This window comes from Stegastes partitus, unplaced genomic scaffold, assembly GCF_000690725.1.
Source record: "Stegastes partitus isolate 25-593 unplaced genomic scaffold, Stegastes_partitus-1.0.2 Scaffold1196, whole genome shotgun sequence".
Classification (NCBI taxonomy): Eukaryota; Metazoa; Chordata; class Actinopteri; family Pomacentridae; genus Stegastes; species Stegastes partitus.
In genome coordinates, this window is record NW_007578927.1 from 198,830 (window position 1) to 220,592 (window position 21,763).

Genomic DNA, 21,763 nt, shown 5'->3' on the forward strand with positions numbered 1-21,763 from the left:
GACATCCTGGAGCTGTCGGAGCGTCAGGACCTCATGAAGTTCCACTATCACACGCTGATGCTCTACTGTGCCGTCTGTGCACTCGGCAACAACCGAGTGGCTCACGCGTTGTGCAGCCACGTGGACGAATCCCAGCTGTTCTACGCCATCGAGAACACCTACCTGCCCGGGCCTCTCCGCAGCGGCTACTACGACCTGCTCATCAGCATCCACCTGGAGTCGGCCAAACGCGCACGTTTGGGCACCAACAGGGAGTTCATCGTTCCCATGAGCCAGGAGACTCTCAGCATCCACCTCTATCCGGATGCAAAGAAGGCTCATTCTCTACCTGGCGTCGGCCTCACCACCTGCTTACGGCCAAAGCTGCACTTCTCATCCATCAACTTTGTCGGCACCGACCCCGATCTGTACACTCTCAGTCCGATATTCCCTCTACAGGTGAGGAGCAAGAGACAGGTTGTACTGAGGCAAGAATGTGTAAAGGTTTTTGTTGCATTTTGCTGATTTATTTTTCTTCCACAGGAGCTGAAAACAAGGGCGATCAGCATGTTAACAGAGGCTGTGCTGGATGGTAGCCAGGCCATGCGGGATCCAGTCGGAGGCAGCGTGGAGTTCCACTTTGTCCCAATCCTGAAGCTGATCAGCACGCTGCTCATCATGGGCATCTTCAACGACGAGGACACCAAGCACATCCTCAAAATGATCGACCCCAACGTGTTCAGCGGAAAGGAAGAGGAGGAAGAGGAGGGAGAGAAGGCCGAGGAGGGCGGAGAAGGGGGAGGCGAGGAGGGGAAGGACGAGGAGGAGGAGGACGCCGAGCTCGAAGACGAAGGGGTCGGCGAGGAGGAGGAGGAGGAGGAGCTAAAGGAGACGGAGAAAGGAGAGGGGGAAGAGGCCGAGCCCAAGGAGGAGGGAGAGGAGGGGGAGAAGGAGGGGGGAGAGGCCAAAGGAGGAAAAGTGGACGGAGAGAAAGCAGAGGAGGAGAAGGAGGAGGCCGAGGCTGTGGAGGCAGAAGCGAAAGAAGAGGAGGAGGGTCCGGAGGAAGGCTTACTCCAGATGAAGCTTCCGGAGTCTGTCAAACTACAGGTCAGTGTGATGTTTGAACTCTGAGGAACTTGTGTTTATATCTAATATTTTCCAAGTTCTGCATCTTAAACTCATGTTGCTGCCTCTCCCAGATGTGCACCCTCCTGCAGTACTTCTGCGACTGCGAGCTGAGACACAGAGTAGAAGCCATCGTGGCCTACTCAGACCAGTTCGTCCACAACATTCAGGACAATCAACGCGTTCGCTACAACCTGCTGATGAGAGCCTTCACCATGTCTGCTGCCGAGACCGCGCGCAGGACCCGCGAGTTCCGTTCACCGCCGCAAGACCAGGTACCGATCATTTTATCAAGAAACTGCGTCTTGTTTGTGTCAGCTTGTACTGAAACCTCTGAGGATTAGATTTGACATGAAGACTGGAGCTGCAAAAATAAAACTTAATTTTGGAGAAGATTCAAAGTGATCCCAGTATAATGGAAAGAAGCAACCAGACAGAACATACTGATGGGTTTCCTGTCTGTCCTCCCTTCAAGGTTCTTTTGCTGACCAACTTCAAACACGGTCCGGAGGATGAGGAGTGTCCGGTGCCTGAGGAGGTGCGAGACACTTTGGGAGAGTTCCACAATGACCTCCTGCTTCACTGCGGTGAGAAATCCTCTCAGTGTGTTTGTGTATTGTGTGTTTTTTTATTCTCTTTGGGTTTTCAATTCTGTTTTCCTGTTTTACACACAGGTATCCATATTGAGGAGGAGGCAGAGGAGGAGGAGGTGGACACGTCACTGAGAGGCCGACTCCTCAGTCTGGTGGATAAGGTGAAGAACTTCCGCAAGAAGCCGGAGGAGGAGGAGAAGCCAGAGGTGGAGGAGGAACCAAAACCCAGTAAGACCACACAGAGACATTTGAACGACTTATTTTGCATTAATTGTTAAATATAATTTATTTTAAATCGGGTGAAACTGTTGAAGTATCTTCACTGAATCCACAGAACATCAGTTCAGTCCAGTAACTGATGATGCTCACTTCTTGATCACGTCTCCCAGGCACCCTTCAGGAGCTCATCTCCCACACCATGATCCACTGGGCCCAGGAGTCCTTCATCCAGAACCCCGGGCTGGTCCGTCTGATGTTCAGCCTGCTGCACAGGCAGTACGACGGCCTCGGCGAGCTGATCAGAGCGCTGCCCAAAGCCTACGCCATCAACGCCGTGTCTGTTCAGGACACCATGGACCTGCTGGAGTGTTTGGGACAGATCCGATCGCTGCTCATTGTCCAGATGGGTCCTGAGGAGGAGCGGCTCATGATCCAGAGCATCGGGTCAGTATCGGCGTGATAGTATGCACATTTGTAGTTAATCAGTTATAGTTGTCATTAATCTTGATAATTATAACAGAATAAATATTAAAGTACTATGTTTAAGTTTTGCTCTAGTACTGAGTGATCATATGAGTTACGCTCATATGATTATATGCAATTTTATTCTGTACAATAAGAAATTCTGACCCTTTGAAGCACTTTTTGTTGTTTTTGTGCTTGTTTTGTATTCGTTGTTTATGTGCAGCTGCATCTGGCACTTTTTAGTTCAAGACAAATTTCCTTAAGGGCAATAAAGTTCATCTAATCTCATCTCCTCCACATATCTTTTTGTGAAAATTGTTCAGTCTCTGCTTCATCCTGCTCTAAATATCAATATATGATGATTTACTACGGTGTCATCAGAGCTGCTTCTGACTTCTGAATTTTTCCAAACTTTTCCAGGAACATCATGAACAACAAAGTGTTCTACCAGCACCCCAATCTGATGAGAGCTCTCGGTATGCATGAGACTGTCATGGAGGTGATGGTCAATGTGCTCGGTGGAGGAGGAGACTCAAAGGTAACTGATTACTGATACGAATATTATTCGACTTCACCTTTCAATTTCAGGGGGCAACTGTCCACATGTGTCTTACAAAAGGTTTTACTTTTTCTCTCCAGGAGATTCGATTCCCCCAAATGGTGACCAACTGCTGTCGTTTCCTGTGTTACTTCTGTCGTATCAGCCGACAGAACCAGCGCTCCATGTTTGACCATCTGAGCTACCTGCTGCAGAACAGCGGCATTGGCTTGGGTCAGTGTCGGACACACGTCACTATACTTTTACTGTACTTCGCTGTACAAGTGGCTTAATCTTGTCCATTTATTCGAGTATTTATGAGCAGATTGAAACATGATTTATTTTCTGTAACTTGCAGTGGAAAGTGTTTGACAGTGAAAAAATCCAGGTGATGTTGTTTTATGCAGTGAACTAACAAACAGCGTTTATTTTCCATGTGCAGGCATGCGTGGGTCGACACCTCTGGATGTGGCTGCAGCCTCCTGCATCGATAACAATGAGCTGGCTTTGGCTTTGCAAGAACAAGACCTGGAAATGGTTTGCGAAACCAAAATAATTAAGACGAGAAAATGAACCCACAAGAGCGCAGTGGAGCTGTCGGCTGATGATCTGTCTTTTTGCGATGATGTAGGTGGTGACTTACTTGGCCGGCTGTGGACTGCAGATGTGTCCCATGCTGCTGTCTAAGGGATACCCTGACATCTGCTGGAACCCCTGTGGAGGAGAGAGATACCTGGATTTCCTCCGCTTTGCTGTCTTTGTTAACGGTCAGCTGCAGTTGATCATGTAATTATGTGGTTTCGGATTGTGAGTTTCCGTCACTAACATTCTCTCGCCTGTTCCTCTCAGGAGAGAGCGTGGAGGAGAACGCCAACGTTGTGGTTCGTCTGCTCATCCGTCGCCCCGAGTGCTTCGGCCCGGCCCTGAGAGGAGAGGGTGGCAACGGTCTGCTGGCTGCCATGGAGGAGGCCATCAAGATCTCAGAGGATCCGGCGAGAGATGGACCCACCGTCAAAAAAGACAGACGCTTCATGTAAGTGTGTGATGCACATGCAGCCTCATTCACCTTTCAGTTTTTAGTCACATAACTGTTAGACTCAACAAATTTTAGTTACAGAAGATGATGTCCTGTTGATTGGCAGGTTTGGCGGTGAGGAGCAGCACGAGGAGAACCGTGTGCACCTGGGAAATGCCATCATGTCCTTCTACTCGGCTCTTATCGACCTGCTGGGTCGCTGTGCCCCTGAGATGCATGTGAGTCGCGTTAGGATATTGATTTCTCTTAAACCTACATGTACCCTGAACCAGTATTCATAAAGCATGTCTTACATTTGCAGCTGATCCAAGCAGGCAAAGGTGAAGCTCTCCGAATCAGGGCCATCCTGAGGTCTCTGGTGCCCATCGAGGACCTGGTGGGAGTCATCAGCCTGCCTGTGCAGATTCCTGCCTACGGAAAAGGTGAAATACCACGCATGTACTTTCTAAATGTACAAAATGTGGGCATATTTAGCATCCTCCTGCATCTATGATTTTGTCTGTCCAAACTACAGATGGTCAGATCATCGAGCCCAAGATGTCAGCCAGTTTCGTGCCCGACCACAAGGCCTCCATGGTGCTGTTCCTCGACAGAGTTTACGGCATCGATAACCAGGACTTCTTGCTTCACGTGCTAGAGGTCGGCTTTCTGCCTGACATGAGAGCATCAGCTTCTCTGGACACGGTCAGTAAGAAATGACAAATATAATATCAAGAACTCATCGTCAGAAATCTGTGCTTTTTCCTGTATTTTTCTGCTGAGAGCAACTGCAGTCAGTACAAGTAGTTTTCCCTGTCATCTCTGATCTCAGGTGGCGTTCAGTACAACTGAAATGGCCTTGGCCCTCAACCGCTACCTCTGTTCCGCTGTCCTGCCTCTGCTCACCAAGTGTGCCCCGTTGTTTGCTGGGACGGACCACCGTGCCATCATGATCGACTCCATGCTGCACACCATCTACCGTCTGTCCCGCGGCCGAGCCCTCACCAAGGCTCAGAGGGACGTTATTGAAGAGTGCCTCATGTCGCTCTGCAAGTCAGTAACCGAAGACGACGTCTCTCTGTAGAAGAATGCAAATAGTAGTTGAGCAGCTGAATAGTTATAAGAAATCTTTGTTTTGGATTCATGTTGCAATTAATGTTTACTAGGAGGTTTTACTAGACACGTTATCTGTGCCACAAGAAATAACTAACGAGACTTTGACAGATTAAACTCTGTTAAACAGGATCCTGAATGACTTAAAAAAACATTTCAAACAGTGACATTTCTCATGAAGCGTTCTGGCTGACATTCACAGGTACCTTCGACCTTCTATGCTGCAGCATCTGCTCAGAAGGCTGGTATTTGATGTACCCATCCTCAATGAATACGCCAAGATGCCTCTTAAGGTTTGCCTGCTGTTGAATTGCACAAAACTGAAAATAATGAATATAAAAAAGGAAGTATGTATACACACAATCTGTTCAAACACAAGTTGCAAAGATTGTAAGGTGGAAGAGAGTATGCTTTGCTAACATGCAGATTACAGATATTTATAGTGTCTTATACATTAAAATGATAAATGATTTAATTGTTCCAGCTGCTGACCAACCACTATGAGCGCTGCTGGAAGTACTACTGCCTGCCAAACGGATGGGCGAACTTCGGCGTGACCTCTGAGGAGGAGCTGCATCTTTCTAGGAAGCTCTTCTGGGGAATCTTTGAATCGTTGGCGCACAAGGTGAGAGACGAGTCCCGCGGTGTTCACCTTCTACAGTTTTAACCTGATTTTATTTACTAACTTGGCTTCTCTCATCTCAATTTGAACTGTAGAAATTCGATGCAGAGCTCTTTAAGATCGCCATGCCCTGCCTCTGTGCGATAGCGGGAGCCATCCCTCCTGACTATGTGGATGCCAGCTACTCCTCCCACACTGAGAAAAAGGCCTCAGTGGATGCTGAGGGAAACTTTGATCCCAAACCAGTGGAGACCACCAAGTGAGAGGAAGAAAAAAACAACATAAAGTTTAAATACTATTTGTTCTGAAAATACAACAGCAAAAGAAAAATCTCACTTGAATTCTTGATCTGACATTGAATTTTTATTGCCTTCCTATTTTAATGCTTGTGGAGATGCTTAATTAGCAACTTGCAGTGATGCTGCAGTCACATGTAATTCTTTTAAACTTTTTCTACTGTCGTAAATGTACATCTGCGTCTCATTTTCAAAGAAAAAAGCCACAACTGTGAAGAAGAGATTTGACTTAAGTACAGAAAATTACAGTTTCATCACTTAATTGACTGCTTAAAACAAAAAGATGCCGATATTCCTAAAATTAAGGTGAGATTGATGTAATCACAACCTGTGCAGCATTAAATATGAGTTAATCAATTCGCAGCACCATCATCCCAGAGAGGCTGGACGCTTTCATCAACAAGTACGCAGAACATACTCATGACAAATGGGCTTTTGAGAAGGTCAGCTATAAAAAAAAAAAAAACATGCACAATTGGATTTTAAATTATTTGTCATTAGTAAATAATGTTCTTTGTAATGATTCCCTCAATTTGCAGATTCAGAACAACTGGACGTACGGAGAGGTGCTAGATGAGAACGCTAAGACTCACCCGATGCTCCGGCCATACAAAACGTTCTCTGAAAAGGTAGCTTTTCACCTTTTGTCTGCTCTGAATGCTGATAATTATGCAGATTACAGGTACTAAACTGTAACTTTTGTAGTACTTCTGTGTACTTTTACACTTGAGGATGCCAGATCTGCTGAACAAGCAATCCTGAGACGTAAACCTTTCATCTCTAATTCCACGTTTAAATCTTCTTTCTGTTTCCCAGGACAAAGAGATCTATCGTTGGCCCATTAAAGAATCCATCAAAGCCATGCTGGCGTGGGAGTGGACCCTGGAGAAAGCCAGAGACGGCGAGGGAGAAGTCGAGAAGAAGGCCTCCACTCGCAAGATCTCCCAAACTGCTCAGGTACGAGAGAGAGGAGTGAACAAAACATTTAATATCCTGGAGAATTCTTGGTGCTGAGGTTCCTGTTTGGCCATATTAAAAGAGATATTTCTTGCAGAAGTGTTTTACATATGTGTTTTGTTTTCAGGCCACGTATGATCCCAGTCACGGCTACAACCCTCAGCCAATAGACATCGCAGGAATGGCCCTGTCCAGAGAGTTGCAGGTACGTTTCTTAATGTCGGCGTTTCAGAGCTCTTACATTTTTCCTGGACATCTGTAAAGAACTGGCAGATTTATACTCTCACCCGGCGACTGCTGAATCTTTTGAATTGCTGTTTTTAGTCGGTGCTTGATTCAAGTAGAGCTTGACTTCATCTATTATTCTGTTGTATTATTAATTCTTCTTATTGTTTTATGAATTTTTATTTAGTTTTATCTTTCAGTCATTGTGGGTTTTTTTGTAAGTTTTAACTGTGCAGCATCTTGATTCTGCTCCTAATGCTTTTAAATGGGCTGCTTGTTCTCTCTTCATTCAGTCTATGGCTGAGCAGCTGGCAGAGAACTATCACAACACCTGGGGCAGGAAGAAGAAGCTGGAGCTGCAGGCCAAAGGCAAGACTCTTTGTAGTTATTTACACACATCCTCAAGGGGTGATTTAGCTGTTTGATGGTGCGTAGTTAATTTGTTGACTTGTGTTCCTGTTAGGTGGTGGCACCCACCCTTTGCTCGTGCCTTATGACACCCTGACGGCCAAGGAGAAGGCCAGAGACAGAGAGAAAGCCCAGGACCTGCTGAAGTTCCTCCAGCTTAATGGATATGCTGTGACGAGGTAAGCTGCTTATCACGATGTATGAGAGGAGTGTTTCTTCTGATGTTTTAGCTGCTTTCAGTTTTGTTCTGTCTTTTTTCGATCCTCAGGGGACTGAAGGACATGGAGCAGGACATTTCCTCCATTGAGAAGCGTTTTGCCTACGGTTTCCTCCAGAAGCTTCTCAAGTGGATGGATATCGCCCAGGAGTTCATCGCTCATCTCGGTACCGTGGTCTGAGAGACGTTGTAGTGCATTCGCTGCCTTTTATTTCAGTGACTTCATTTTCTTTCTTTTTTTTTGTTTTAACAGAGGCTGTAGTTAGCAGTGGTAGGGTGGAGAAGTCACCACACGAACAAGAGATCAAGTTCTTTGCCAAGGTGATGCTTCACTGAGTTCCCTCTCTTTAATAGTGAAGTCAGGACCTGCTTGTAACAGAACCTCACGTCTCCGTCAGTGCTGATAAAAACGTCTGTCCTCTGTCTGCACCTTAAACTGGCAGAGTCTTGTTTAATGCTGTGATTTTGTGTTCCTTTACAAGGTTATTTTCTGTAATGAATAATTAATCTTGGGTTGTTTTTATAGATCCTCCTGCCGCTGGTGAATCAGTACTTCAAGAACCACTGCCTGTACTTCCTGTCCACTCCTGCTAAAGTTCTGGGCAGTGGAGGGCATTCGTCCAATAAGGAGAAGGAGATGATTGCCAGGTATTTAAAAGACTGGGTTGTCCTATGTATTATGTGATTTTTAAACTGTTCACCCTCCCTTTTAGCCTTTTGGACTTCATGTGATAGTGTCTGTCCTCTCCTTCTGCCACGTCCCTCCATCTCTCTCTCTCTCTCTCCTACTGTGCAATATCCGTTATTTCCTTGACCTCCCTTTTGCTTTCTGTGTACTTGAAACATTTTTCCTGCCCTGTTTCCCTTCACCATCCTCCCCTCCTCTCCCTCTCTTTCCTCTTTTCTCCTCCTGCCTCAGTATCTTCTGTAAGTTGGCTGCTTTGGTGAGGCACAGAGTTTCTCTCTTTGGTAAGGAATTTGCATGGTGGCGTTACGCCCTGTCACCATCTCTGTCCCTCTGTATCTGACTTCTTTGTTTTCTTGCGAATCTTTCTTGCTTTTTGAGACCTTCCTGTTTACATACTAATCAGCAGACTAAGTCTATCCTCTCATGCCTCTTGTTTCTCTTTTCCACTTTACTGAATCTTTTTCTTCTCTAACGCTTCTCTCTCTCTCTTTAGCTCAGCTTCTGCTTGGCTTTAATGTTTTCTCGTGATTTAAAATGGTCTTTTTTTTGCTTTTAAGGCTTTGACTGATATTGGTACACACAATGTGAGAGCATGAATGTCTGTAATGGTCTCAGGAATCCACTGATGTTACTGCAGCTCTGTGACGTGTCCCCAGCCTGGCTTTTATGAGGCAGCAGATGCTTTATGCTCATTCTCCTCCCTTTCACCACCATTTGTCTTTAATAGCCAGTCATTCATTCAGTTAGTGGTCAGTAAATGCAAAGCACTGTCACCTTTAGTTTTTCCCAACATTACCTTGTAGTACATGATAGGTGGACCACTTAAAAAGTAAAACTTCATAATGGTGGCACTGCACAAGAAATCCATTTTTACCAGAAAACATAAGAAAATACAGCAATGTGTGGTTAAACCTTTCAATGATTACCAGTTGTCTCAGCTGCTGTATGCATTCAAAAATGCCTGTGATCGAAAATGAAAGGTTTTAGTGCGACTGTGAGTTTGCTCAGTGTTTTCTAACACTCTCTTCAAGTGTATACCTTGTTCTCTGTTTTTAGATACAGACCTTTTAAAGCGAAACCCTCTGCTATTATGAATAAATCAGGCGTTTAAACTAAATTGAGCTCTTGTAGAAAGTGGTTTTCCGCTAAAGGACAGCACTGACGAGGCATCTTTAATGTGCTGTTTTCAGGAACGGATGCGGGCGCAGTGGTAAACTGTCTGCACATCCTCTCACGATCACTGGATGCCAGGTAACACACAACCTTTTCATACCACATCTTCATCATTCCCCCAGGCAGAGAGAAAATAGAAACAAACTCTGAGATTGTGCATCTTTTTTTTCACTTTTCTTATGTGTCCTTGTCAAGGACTGTTATGAAATCGGGTCCTGAGATTGTGAAGGCTGGCCTGCGCCAGTTCTTTGAGAGTGCTGCAGATGACATTGAGAAGATGGTCGAGAATCTGAAACTGGGCAAAGTGTCCAGTCGAAACCAGGTCAGAGGCAGAGCTGTTTTTGCACGTTGAAGACATTTGTTCATTTTTCTCAGGAGCTGATATCTGAATTTGTGTTTCCGTAGGTTAAAGGCGTGTCCCAGAACATCAACTACACCACCACGGCCCTGCTGCCGGTCCTCACGTCACTGTTTGACCACATCGCTCAGCACCAGTTTGGAGATGACGTCATGAGTGAGCAAAGTTCTTCTCTCCATTGAATTAATCTTTTGTCGAACTGCATTTGACTTTGTTTCTTCTCTGCATCCTCAGTGGACGACTTGCAGATATCCTGCTATCGTTTAATGTGCAGCATCTACTCTCTGGGCACTGTAAAGACTCCACATGTAGAGAAGTGAGTAGAAGCAAGAGCAAAGCAAGTTTTCCTTAACGATTTCATTATAAAGCCAAGGCAGGACAGGAAAAATGCCTTGTAAGGTTGATGTTGCATTCATTTTTACTTGGTTTATGCAGACATATTTCGAGGATTTTTCTGTTATTTTTCTCTTGTGCAGACAGCGACCAGCTCTTGGCGAGTGTTTGGCCCACTTAGCAGCTGCTATGCCGGTGGCCTTCCTCGAGCCAGCGCTGAACGAATTCAACACATTCTCTGTTTACACTACCAAGACTCCCAGAGAGCGATCCAGTGGGTTTTGACATTTTGTTTTGATTTCCTCCCTCGCAAAAACATTACCCGTGCATTTTATTTCTGCGTTTATCAAATCATTGAAATTTATTTGATCTGTCTGTTCTGTCACTTCTCAGTTCTGGGTCTTCCCAATCAAGTAGAGGAGCTGTGCCCCGATATCCCAGAGCTGGAGGTTCTGATGAAAGAGATCCATGACCTGGCTGAGTCTGGAGCTCGCTACACAGAAATGCCTCATGTGATCGAGATCACCCTCCCCATGTTGTGTAACTACCTCCCACGCTGGTGGGAGAGGGGCCCAGAGAATTTCCCTGAGCTGGAGGGCCAGCTGTGCACCTCTGTCACCTCTGAGCATCTCAACCAGCTGCTGGGTAGCATCATGAAGATCGTAGTTAACAACCTGGGCATAGATGAGGCCTCCTGGATGAAGAGATTAGCAGGTCAGTGAGCAGAACTTTTCCAAGAAAGCCAGAATGCTGCAAGGCGATCTGACAAATCTTCTGGCAACCATAATGGAAAAATGGTTGGCAAAACTGTAGTTAGTGAATCATAATGTTGTATAGCTGAGTTTGCAAACAACTTAAATACACTTTCTTGGTGATTTTGACAAACTGTACAGGTTTCATTTGGGTAGACAAATACATTTCCACATGCTGTACATCTCATATATGGACCAAACTGCTCAGTCTTGTTACTATTGATGATTCCTGTTCACTCTTTGTCTGTCTAGTGTTCGCCCAGCCCATTGTCAGCAGGGCTAAACCAGAGATGCTTAAATCCCACTTCATCCCAACCATGGAGAAGCTGAAGAAGCGCTCAGGAAAGGTGGTGGCTGAGGAGGATCAGCTGCGCATGGAGGGCAAAACAGAGGTGGACAGCGAAAATGGGACCATCAGAGACGAGTTTGCTGTGCTGTGTCGGGACTTGTACGCTCTCTACCCGTTGCTCATCCGCTACGTGGACAACAACAGGTAGCTCAACCTGTGGACGCTTTGATAAACATGGTTGCTGCTGTGTTAGTCCTTAAAATTTATGAAAATTAACTTTAGATAGATCCTACAAATGATCTTTTAAAGCAGTCTGTTTATTTCGGGTTAGAAAGCAGAGTTGAATGTCATCAGCATACAGTGTTATAATAAGTTCTGCATAAATTTACCAATTTATGTCTGTGATCAGATTATTTCTAGCAAAGTTTCAATATCAATATGGTGTTTAAAAAAATAACATAATAGTGCATCTTTTTAAGACTTCAAATTTCATTCAAATGGATCTTAAGAGTGATTTTTTAAAGCATTTTATTTGTTTTGGATTGGAAAGAAGAGTTAGATGTCATCAGCATACAGTGTTATAATAAGTTCTGCATAAATTTACCAATTTTTGTCTGTGATCAGATTATTTCTAGTAAATTTTCAATATCAATAGTGTGCTTAAAAAAATAACATAGTAGTGCAGTTTTTTAAGACTTCAAATTTCATTAAAATGGGTCTTAAGAGTGATCTTTTAAAGCATTTTGTTTGTTTTGGATTGGAAACAAGAGTTAGATGTCATCAGCATACAGTCTTGTAAAAGGTTTTGTATAGATTTACAAAATCCTGCATGTAATCAGATTTTTTCCAACAAAATTTCAATATGAACAGCAATTCTAAAGTATCTAAAGTAAGTTTAAGGATTGTTCTACTAAGAGTTTTTTATATAAATCCCTGCAGGATGATAAATATTGCATTTGATGTGGTTATATGATTTGCTGTCAAAATAAACCTAGTATTATTTTTTTTGTAGTAAAATAACTGACTCTCAATAGTTAATTAATAGTTTGGGTTTTTTTAGAGCTAATCTCTTGCTGTCACTGTTGTCGTGGTCTGCAGGGCACGGTGGCTGACTTGTCCAGACCCAGATGCAGAAGAACTTTTTAGGATGGTGGGAGAGGTCTTCATTTTCTGGTCCAAGTCCCATGTGAGTCTCCTATTCTTTTGGTCTTTTCTGATATTTTTCTCATTTTTTTGTGTGGTTTCTGTCTGTCTTTTGCCACTTAACACATTTCTTTGTGTTTTCTTTTTCAGAACTTTAAGAGGGAGGAGCAGAACTTTGTGGTGATGAATGAGATCAACAACATGTCCTTCCTGACTGCAGACAGTAAGAGCAAGATGACCAAGGTAAGAGTGAACAAGCAAGGGGGGAAAAAATGACCTGTCAGATGTTTATACTTCATATCTTGAGCTGTAACACATTAAGAAACTAAACTCTAATAATTAATGTTTCACTAACGCCACCCATTTCAAGCAGAGAAAGATTTAAAAGGAGACTCCTCTTGATCTGTTCTCAGCTGTTTCATTTATGAGTAAGAACATCAGGCAAATGATAATCATTTAAAGTGTTAGGTTTCTAGAAATGTTAGAATAATGGGCTATCACACGACTAATCACATCCTTTTCCAGGTCAATGTAAGTGGCAGAATGACGTCTTTAGACAGTGGCAGGAGTGTTGCTAACTGTGTTTTCTCCTTGTATCCTGTGTCGGGGTTGGACGCTGGGCCTCTAGGCCGGAGATGGAGAGGTTAGACTGTGTTTGTGCACGAGCGCTGTGCTGATCGCATGGCACCCTGAGTTTGGGAAGGCATTTCATCAAGCTCTCCCATGGATTACCACACTTCTTATATTCACAGACCCCAATCTTCACACACATACAGACACACACAGACGATTATGAACACAATCAGAAGAGAACTCATCTCTGGGTGAAAGGATGAGACTATGTCGTAGATTTAGTTGTGCTCTTGTTTAAAGTGTTTCCTGTGAGAGAGACGTACATGTTGTGGTGAATGTGAGTGCTTCTGTTTTCCATGTGTGTGTTTGTATATGTGTGAGTAGGGGTCTGGAGCGGCTTGATGAAAGCTCTTTGCTGTAGATGGTAGTAGCGTGAGAGGTTTCATGGCGCTCAGCTGAGCAGTTGTGCATCTCCTTTGTTCACTCCTGCAGCCGAGCGCCATCACCCTATTTTGGTTTGATCAATGAACCGTTTGCCTTTAGATCGTCCCTGTCGGATACGGTTGTGGAGCATCTGTGATGTTGAAACTTTTGTCATTGACGCTTGGACTTTTTTCAGCTTTATTTATGTTTTTTGTGTCAAAGATTCCTGCGCTGGTGGGGACTCTTCTCGTTTCAGTATCACCATTAGCTTTGAGTTTACAAAGCTGTCTCCATTGCTGTCTCCATTCGATTTTTGTTCATCATCAGCAGCACATCTCGCTAGCTGGATCTGTCGGAGGGAACCTGAAGCTAGCTTCACCACATAGCTGTCATCTTATTTACTAACTGGACTCCATGTCATGTCCATTGACACCATTTAATTGTTAAATAATTAAATATCTAATCACTGTTTGATTCATGCTCTACATGGTTGCTGTAAGTGAAAACCTCCTCTCCTCGGCTATCGGATGGACATTACTGTAGTGAGCCTCTGTTACCTGATCATCACAATGCCTCTCGATGCCCAAAGAGCTTTTCTCGTTGCAAACATGCACCCACACACGCACACCGAGGGCAGCGAGGGTGCTGTGAGGCCAGACAACAGTCAGTAATGAGCATTTGCAGCCTCAGGACGGGAGAGTGTGAGAAGAGCTCCAGGGCGATGGAGCTGACCCCAGATACTTGTGCTGTTCTGTGTGCGTCCAGTGGACGGCGAGCGGCCCGTCCTGCCACTGCACTACTAACAGTGAGGCTGCATTGTGTGTAACAGCTGGTGCAGCTGAAGCGCCTGAAACACGAGAAGTCGATGTTTACAGGAAAACGTAGCTGTTGGTCTGTTTCAGCTGACGACGATGTTGATATCAGCATGTTGTGATATTACTTAAAATGTAAGATAGCGGCCGGGTTTTGCCATAGTTTTGTATCAATTACTGTACTCTGTTGTGCTGTGTTTTAAGAGTAGTTCATGGTGTTTTTTGTTAAATATTCCCAAAAGCCTCTGGTGTCGCATACAAAGGGAATTCCTGGAGTGTGTGAGTGATCTGTCGGTTTGAACTTTCTCCCTCTGTTCAGTCTGGAGGCTCAGAGCAGGAGCGTACCAAGAAGAAGCGGCGGGGGGATCGCTACTCCGTCCAGACCTCTCTTATTGTAGCGGCTTTGAAGAAGATGCTCCCCATCGGCCTCAATATGTGCTCCCCTGCAGACCAGGAGCTCATCAATGTTGCCAAGATCAGATACTCACTGGTACTGTGATGCGATTAAGGCCAGAGTATATTGTATCCAAAAATGGAACAAAAACACACCTTATAGATTGATTTCTGACTCAGTTGCTTTAAATGTAGAGGAGTTTTGTCTAAGATTTTAATTATAATATGGAAAAAATATGTTTTTATCATTTTCTAATTTGAAAATAAGCATGTGTATGTGTGGGTACAATGGGTCTGAAATGAATCAATAAATTTAATTAAATTCTCCAGAGTCATAGAGCTCAGTAGGAATAGGAATTAATTTAGAGACTAAAGCATGTGTCAGTATATACACTGGGGTTTATTTTGATTATCTGGAATAACCAGAAATTATGAAGATCTTCTAAATCTACTAAATGTTTTCCTTTTTTTTATGTCAAAAATATACTGTTTACTTTTAACAGATTTTGTAAAAGCTAAAAATTTCTGTGTTCCTCAATAAAACTGTGAAGCCATTCGTGAATCAGCTGCAACCAACAGTCACATGAAAAAAAAACAAAATTGTGGGACTTTTTGGCTAAACTTGGCTGAAATACGTGTCAGTGTTTAAACTATAGGACGTTTTGATTATCTGGAATGATCATAAAATGCAAATGTCCTCTAAATCTTGGTTTCTTACCTTGTAGAAAGACACAGATGAAGAAGTGAGGGAGTTCTTAAACAACAATCTGCATCTGCAAGGCAAGGTGAGGCGACTTTTTTATTGCTTTACCCATAAAAGAAGATAATAAATCAACACATTCCTTTGTGGAGGCATTTATATGCATTGTGCATATTTGACTCCAGGTGGAGGACCCAGCTATGCGCTGGCAGATGTCTCTGTACAAGGAGATGTCTGGAAAGGCGGAAGATGCCGAGGAGCCCGAGAAGGTGGTGAAAAGGGTACAAGAGGTGTCCGCCGTCCTCTACCACATCGAGGTGGTGAGTAGAGAAACGTGCTCCAGTGCTCTGCAAGCAAACAGGCTTCCTAATTGTGACAAAAATAATAGGAAATATTCTGAGGAAGAGCTTCTTCTGTTTGCTTCAGACTGAGCATCCCTTCAAGTCGAAGAAAATGGTGTGGCACAAGCTGCTGTCAAAACAGCGCCGCAGGGCAGTGGTGGCCTGTTTCAGGATGACACCGCTGTACAACATCCCCACGTAATGAGTCCCCGCGTACCTCATGAAAAATGATCTATAATAAAATCTGAAGGTTTTACGTGAGTCATTTAACCCCTCCTAAGTATTAGTCACTGCTGTTCTCACAGGCACAGAGCAACCAACATGTTCTTGGATGCCTACAAGCGCAACTGGTTAGAGACTGAGGGTTACTCATTTGAAGACAAGATGATAGACGACCTATCAGTAAGTCACATCTCTCACAGCTCTCAGGCATATTATCCATCGTGTATGTTAAGGTTTAGTCACGGTTCACGTTATCCTCAATAACTAGAAAGCCTTGGAGGAAGAGGAGGAAGAGGAAGAGGAGACTGAGTCGAAGCCTGACCCCCTTCACCAGCTGATTCTACATTTCAGCCGCACAGCTCTCACAGAAAAGACGTAAGAGCATCTCGCTTTTTCCACGACTCACCTTTGTCACGTGTTCCCCGATAAGACTCACTGATTCCCGTGTTGTCTCATTACAGCAAGCTTGACGTTGACCATCTCTATATGTCGTATGCTGATATTATGGCAAAGGTAAGACTTCTGATCATTTCATTACATGTTGTGTGTAAAGCAGATCATGTGATATATGCATGAAAAAAATCTGTTTGTTTAACCCTCTGAACCCCAAAATGCATTGTTTAGTTTCATAGGCATGCTGTCTTTAAAGAAATCACCAAAATTACACAATTTATCAGATCAAGAAGCTGCAAAAACAGAAATAATTGACTTTCAACTTTCCTGCATTCCTTTAACACTCAAAGCTTCTAAAACTCTAAAAAATTAATTTACTCTACAAGTCAAATTTTTAAAAAAAGAAGCTAAAATATAGCATTTACTCCAAACAGATTATGGAAAAAAAATTAAATTCTGTGCATCTTAGCAAAGCCATGAAGCCATTAGTGATTCAGCTGTAACCAACAATCACATGAAATAACTATTTGGCTGACCTCGGCTGAACTGCAGGCTGTGTTTAACCTGAACAGATAGTAAAGAGATATGAAAACGAATGATTAAGTAGTAAAACATCTACATTATCTAGAGGCACCATTTTTTCCAACCTTGATCACCTGGAAAAATGGTGACATATTGATTCCTTTTTTTTTGTATTGTTATTTTGTAGAAGAAATAATCAAGGAGATGAATCTTGATCTCATTTTTTTAAATGATTTCTAGTGTTATAACTAACACATTTTTGAGTTCAATAAACTTGTTGCTGTTTGCATCGAGGTGCAGGACTTTATATTGCAGTGAAACATGAGCCCACAATGAGTGTGCAAAAAAATGAAAATGCTCTGAAACTTGAGGGTTCAGAGGGTTAACATATTATCATTCAAACGCTGAGATCGTTGAATGTGATGTGATCTGACTCTCTGCCGTCTTCCTCCAGAGCTGCCACATTGGTGAGGAGGACGAAGGGGGAGAACAGGAGGGGGAGGAGCCATCCTTTGAGGTGCGACAGACAGAGATGGTATGGGGGGACCAGGGGAAGGGAGACAGGGGAATCAGCGGAGAAGCAACTCCCCGCGCACTGAGTGACCACACCAGGACATCACACTCGGCACACCCCCCCCCCCCACCACCACCACCACCACCCTACTTCTACTACAACATTTCTCTCTCTTTCTCTTCTTCCTGCCTCTCACTCGTTCACTCACACCACGTGTCCTGCTATGGTGGACTGACCTGTGCATGCCTTTGCTGGACTCAGTAGGATCAACGTTGCAGACTCAATTTGTCTTTTTTTTTTTTTTTTTTACCCCCACCTAAATTGCATGACTTGAGTGCAGAGAGATGGTGCAGCTAAAGACAACAAAACCCAGGTTAAAACAAACCCCCGAGGCTTGGCTAGGTGTCTCAGAATCACAGTTTCGAAGCCTGCTGTGTGTGTTTTTTTTTAAGGGGTTGACTGACTACTGAGAATTACAGCATCCTGGTTTAGCTTTCTTCACCAGACAGTTATCTACGTAAATTCAGCAGCAGTTATAATCTGCTAATAAATAAAATATCAATACTGTAGTAATAATAGAATGCTGCCGTAAGTACATCCAGTTAGATTCAAACACCCAAACAGGCAACGATCACTTTATTTGTGTAAATATGTCATTAGAAGCTTAAGAACATAATTCCTAATTCATAAATCAACCCCACAGTACAACTGGTAATTTCAATAAATACCTTTAAGATGATGCTTTGCCTCAGAAACCAGGTTTGGACACTGTGATGTTGTAGCTGTAGAGATTAACTGCTTTAAACGGAGGCTAGCGTTACACTCATTTGCACTGTAAATTCCTTTATGTAATGCTTAGTTAGGTTTATTTTCATAGGCTGCACATGATTAATATTCCTTTTTTGGAAATGATATGTGTGATAAAATGTTGCCTTCACAAGACTTAACCGCTCTTTTCTTTTTGGAAACTGACGAGCGTTATCACACCGTGCAACAGGTTTTCCTAACAGTAAAACCAGCTCTCTTGTGTTGCTCTTGTGTGTTTTGTGGTCAATCTCTCCCAGACTTGTGCCACCTTTTTTTTTTTCCCCCTGACTCACACCTCCCGTCCTCACCTGCTAATTTTCGCCGTGTTCACCCACATGGACTCACCCGATAACTTTAGCTTTCCGAACGACTGACAATTAACCGATTTTGTTTGTCTTTACTTTACTGTGAATTGGACCAGTCTCCCTCTCTGTGCTCACCACGGACTACAGTAAAAGCCTGCACAGTCAGCCGTACACATGCTGTCCCAAAGCCCAGACACACTCATGCAAACGCAGACACGCACGCATAATCACGCATAATCACACGCCATCTTTTTTCCAGTCATTGTATCATTTGCATCTGAATCTCTGTAACCAGAGAAAAGTCTTGTGCATCATTTCTTCTACATGCCAGGCTTACGAGGGAGGGGGGCGGAGGGAGGGGTAGCTACAGTTGTGGGTGCTTCGGGTGGGGCTTCGTGCATGGTGTGCAGCGGGTGGGTCGACTCTAACCTCTTTTGTCAACAGGATGGTTGTTCATAGCAGCTGTACTGTAGTAGAACATAAAACTGTGAAATAGTGAGAACAGCAGTGAAGTACAGCTCTTTATGATGCAGCAGCAGCACTAACTAATGCAGCATTACACCACGTATTTTAGTTTTCTATAGCACTGTACGATTGATTATGAATAATTCAAACCATTGCATTTTATTTTAAATGGCAAACAGCGTCTGCAAAGACATGCAAACACTTTAAAATAGAAATAAATTCTTGTGATTATTTTTTTTTCTGTGCTGATGTTTTGATGTATCACAAAATGAAAAGCACAGATGTTCAGGATAACAGAGCAGATGTTGTCCTCGTGCTTTTCGTGCTACGACAGTAAAAGTTTTCTAAAAGCAGACGCGAGCCAAATACGACTGCTGCAGGTCGTGTAACCGTACGACTCTCAGGTAGAACAACCCGAAACTGTTCTGTTGGAAGCCGGGTTTGCATGCTGTGTTCCTCAGACGACTGCCGTCGCTTCCTAGGAAGAATGTGTGAAGTTGTGTGTTCTGCTTTGGGAAAAGAAGTGTTTGCTGCCACTGAATGTTTGCGCCTCTGGAAGATGTCAAGAGCTGGAATAACAGTCTCCATCACTAATACACATTTCGTTCCAGTGGAAGAGAATGTATGTGTCTTGAATGATCCCAAAACAGAACCAAGAATAGATTTTTTTTTTCTTAATATTGCACCAGTGTTGTACAGCAAAGTAATAAAAATCCCAGAAACACAAACAGGGAAACAAGCAAACAAAAAACCTACTTATGTTTCCAAGATTCATCCAGTGAGTAATAAAACCTCATGAAATACGTGATACATGACTAAAATTAACATCAACATCTGGATGATCTAAAGTACGCTGGTAACCAGGACAAAACTAAACTGGAAGTTCCACATGTGAACAAAAAGTAGGAGGATCAGGACTCGTAACTCTTAGCAATGCAGCAGCTATGCCGTAAGAGAGAAAAACATCAAACCTGTGTTACCTACAAACTGCATCGTCCTTATCCAGTTTGCAATTAAATTAAATGCATAAAAATGAGAAATTATTCTTTACAGTAATAAGACATTGTGTTCAGCTTCTTCCTGAACGCCGATGTTTTTATTTCTCAGCAACTTTTTGACTCAGAGTCCATGAAATACATGTTTTTTTTTGTGAAAAAAATATCTATAAAATGTAATTATTCTTATGATATATTGCAGTAGGTACTTCTCTTTTGTAGTATTTGTGCCACATAAACTCTAGTAGATGGAAATTAGATTAATATTAAAATAAGATTAAAGTTTATTAATCCCAAAGGAAATTCTTGTGCTAGATTTTGCGCAAAAAATACAAAATAACCGAAAAAAAGCAGCGAAAAAAAAGAAAAGAAACAACAAAAAAGAACAACAAAAAAAAAAAAAAAAAGAAAAAAAGAAAAAGAAAAAGAAAAAAAGAAAAAGAAAAACTAACACAAACAAAAATAAAAAACAAAAAGTGAAAAAGAAAAAGCAAAGACAACGACAAACATGGAAATCAAATATTGCACATGCAGTCAAAATGCATGATAATGAAATATTATACATGAGATTTAAATATTGCCATTAACTGAACACTTTGCAAACTGGGATGTCGCGGTTTACTTCAGTGCAGTTAGAGGATCGTAATGAGGATAGCGGTGTGCGAGTGTGTTGGTGTTTGTGTGAGTGCGGGGGGCAGTGCAGTCCCCGTTGGCAGGGTTACAGCCGTGTCCCTCCTGCTCTGCTCCACAGGAAAAGGAGATGGAGAAACAGAGGCTTCTGTACCAGCAGTCCCGTCTGCACAACCGCGGGGCTGCAGAGATGGTGCTGCAGATGATCAGCGCCTGCAAAGGTAGCTGCTGCACCCTCCGTCTACGCCCACGTTTATGTTTTTTTTTTTTGTTTGTTTGCTTATGTGGACGTTATATTGGGTTACATTATTTTTGCTATAAGCTGCCTTAGTCTTAACTGTAATTGTTGCTTTAGTTCTTATTTCCCATGATTAATAAACTACACATCTCGGTTAATCTGTAAAACTGAACTCTTCCCTTCGGCCCGGTCAAGTGTAGGATGCACATTTAAGATGCTTTCAGAGGTTTAGTCCAAATCAGGTTAGTGTTTTCTGAGACACTGAACAACAAATGATGACTGATGTTGTGATTTACCTCCAGGAAAGCGGCTATAAAAATGCTAGAATTCAGTGGAGAGATACTGAGTGGATAAACTAGAAGGATAGGTAGAGACCACGTCCTCCGCCAAGGCCAATGCTTTATCTGTCAGTTTGTATTATTATGAACAAAGTGACCCAAACAGGTTCTTCCTTTGGCCACCTCTCCAACAACTTTAAAGAAATTGGGTTTGGTGGTTTTTGCATAATTCTACTTAAAGACAAACAAACCGACCTCATGTCTCATCTTGGTGGAGGAATAAATAATGTCAGTTTAGTTTTTAAAATGCAGAAAGAGTGATACATCCATATTAATTTATATCCGAGATAATTCTTTCCGTCACAAACGCTTGAGCAAAGGACTGATGAACTGCTTTTGCAGCTCACTGCAGCTTCATGATGATGCTGTTTTGTACTGTTGACTAATGAATGCAAACCAAATGCCCCCTCAGGGAAAACAAAGATTATCCAATCTAACCCGAGTTATTTATTTTGTTGGGTCACGTTGCTGCTCACCGCTCGTGTCGCTGCTTGTTTCAGGTGAACCAGGAGCCATGGTTTCTTCAACACTCAAACTGGGAATCTCCATCCTCAACGGAGGCAACAGTGACGTACAGCAGGTAA

At 43.1% G+C, this 21,763-nt stretch overlaps 1 protein-coding gene across 1 annotated transcript in view; it reads left to right on the forward strand.

Annotated features, from left to right (window-relative positions):
- Nucleotides 1-21,763, forward strand: part of ryr1b (ryanodine receptor 1b (skeletal)) — a 75,839-nt gene that overhangs the window by 32,207 nt on the left and 21,869 nt on the right. Inside the window, exons 35-82 of the mRNA XM_008297196.1 lie at nt 1-438; nt 523-1,086; nt 1,179-1,379; nt 1,580-1,691; nt 1,779-1,925; nt 2,087-2,360; nt 2,802-2,919; nt 3,021-3,153; nt 3,362-3,456; nt 3,551-3,686; nt 3,769-3,952; nt 4,062-4,173; nt 4,257-4,377; nt 4,470-4,639; nt 4,767-4,987; nt 5,250-5,340; nt 5,532-5,672; nt 5,765-5,928; nt 6,330-6,408; nt 6,505-6,594; nt 6,782-6,922; nt 7,050-7,127; nt 7,441-7,516; nt 7,611-7,734; nt 7,824-7,939; nt 8,026-8,093; nt 8,299-8,420; nt 8,692-8,741; nt 9,651-9,711; nt 9,829-9,955; nt 10,039-10,147; nt 10,226-10,307; nt 10,468-10,598; nt 10,718-11,038; nt 11,329-11,569; nt 12,464-12,551; nt 12,659-12,751; nt 13,137-13,151; nt 14,636-14,806; nt 15,435-15,494; nt 15,595-15,729; nt 15,836-15,948; nt 16,056-16,152; nt 16,241-16,347; nt 16,434-16,485; nt 17,342-17,422; nt 20,725-20,824; nt 21,680-21,759. The exon at nt 1-438 is cut by the window's left edge and continues 6 nt beyond it. Coding sequence (XP_008295418.1) covers nt 1-438; nt 523-1,086; nt 1,179-1,379; nt 1,580-1,691; nt 1,779-1,925; nt 2,087-2,360; nt 2,802-2,919; nt 3,021-3,153; nt 3,362-3,456; nt 3,551-3,686; nt 3,769-3,952; nt 4,062-4,173; nt 4,257-4,377; nt 4,470-4,639; nt 4,767-4,987; nt 5,250-5,340; nt 5,532-5,672; nt 5,765-5,928; nt 6,330-6,408; nt 6,505-6,594; nt 6,782-6,922; nt 7,050-7,127; nt 7,441-7,516; nt 7,611-7,734; nt 7,824-7,939; nt 8,026-8,093; nt 8,299-8,420; nt 8,692-8,741; nt 9,651-9,711; nt 9,829-9,955; nt 10,039-10,147; nt 10,226-10,307; nt 10,468-10,598; nt 10,718-11,038; nt 11,329-11,569; nt 12,464-12,551; nt 12,659-12,751; nt 13,137-13,151; nt 14,636-14,806; nt 15,435-15,494; nt 15,595-15,729; nt 15,836-15,948; nt 16,056-16,152; nt 16,241-16,347; nt 16,434-16,485; nt 17,342-17,422; nt 20,725-20,824; nt 21,680-21,759 — 6,630 coding nt within the window. The remainder of the gene's footprint in view (nt 439-522; nt 1,087-1,178; nt 1,380-1,579; nt 1,692-1,778; nt 1,926-2,086; nt 2,361-2,801; nt 2,920-3,020; nt 3,154-3,361; nt 3,457-3,550; nt 3,687-3,768; nt 3,953-4,061; nt 4,174-4,256; nt 4,378-4,469; nt 4,640-4,766; nt 4,988-5,249; nt 5,341-5,531; nt 5,673-5,764; nt 5,929-6,329; nt 6,409-6,504; nt 6,595-6,781; nt 6,923-7,049; nt 7,128-7,440; nt 7,517-7,610; nt 7,735-7,823; nt 7,940-8,025; nt 8,094-8,298; nt 8,421-8,691; nt 8,742-9,650; nt 9,712-9,828; nt 9,956-10,038; nt 10,148-10,225; nt 10,308-10,467; nt 10,599-10,717; nt 11,039-11,328; nt 11,570-12,463; nt 12,552-12,658; nt 12,752-13,136; nt 13,152-14,635; nt 14,807-15,434; nt 15,495-15,594; nt 15,730-15,835; nt 15,949-16,055; nt 16,153-16,240; nt 16,348-16,433; nt 16,486-17,341; nt 17,423-20,724; nt 20,825-21,679; nt 21,760-21,763) is intronic.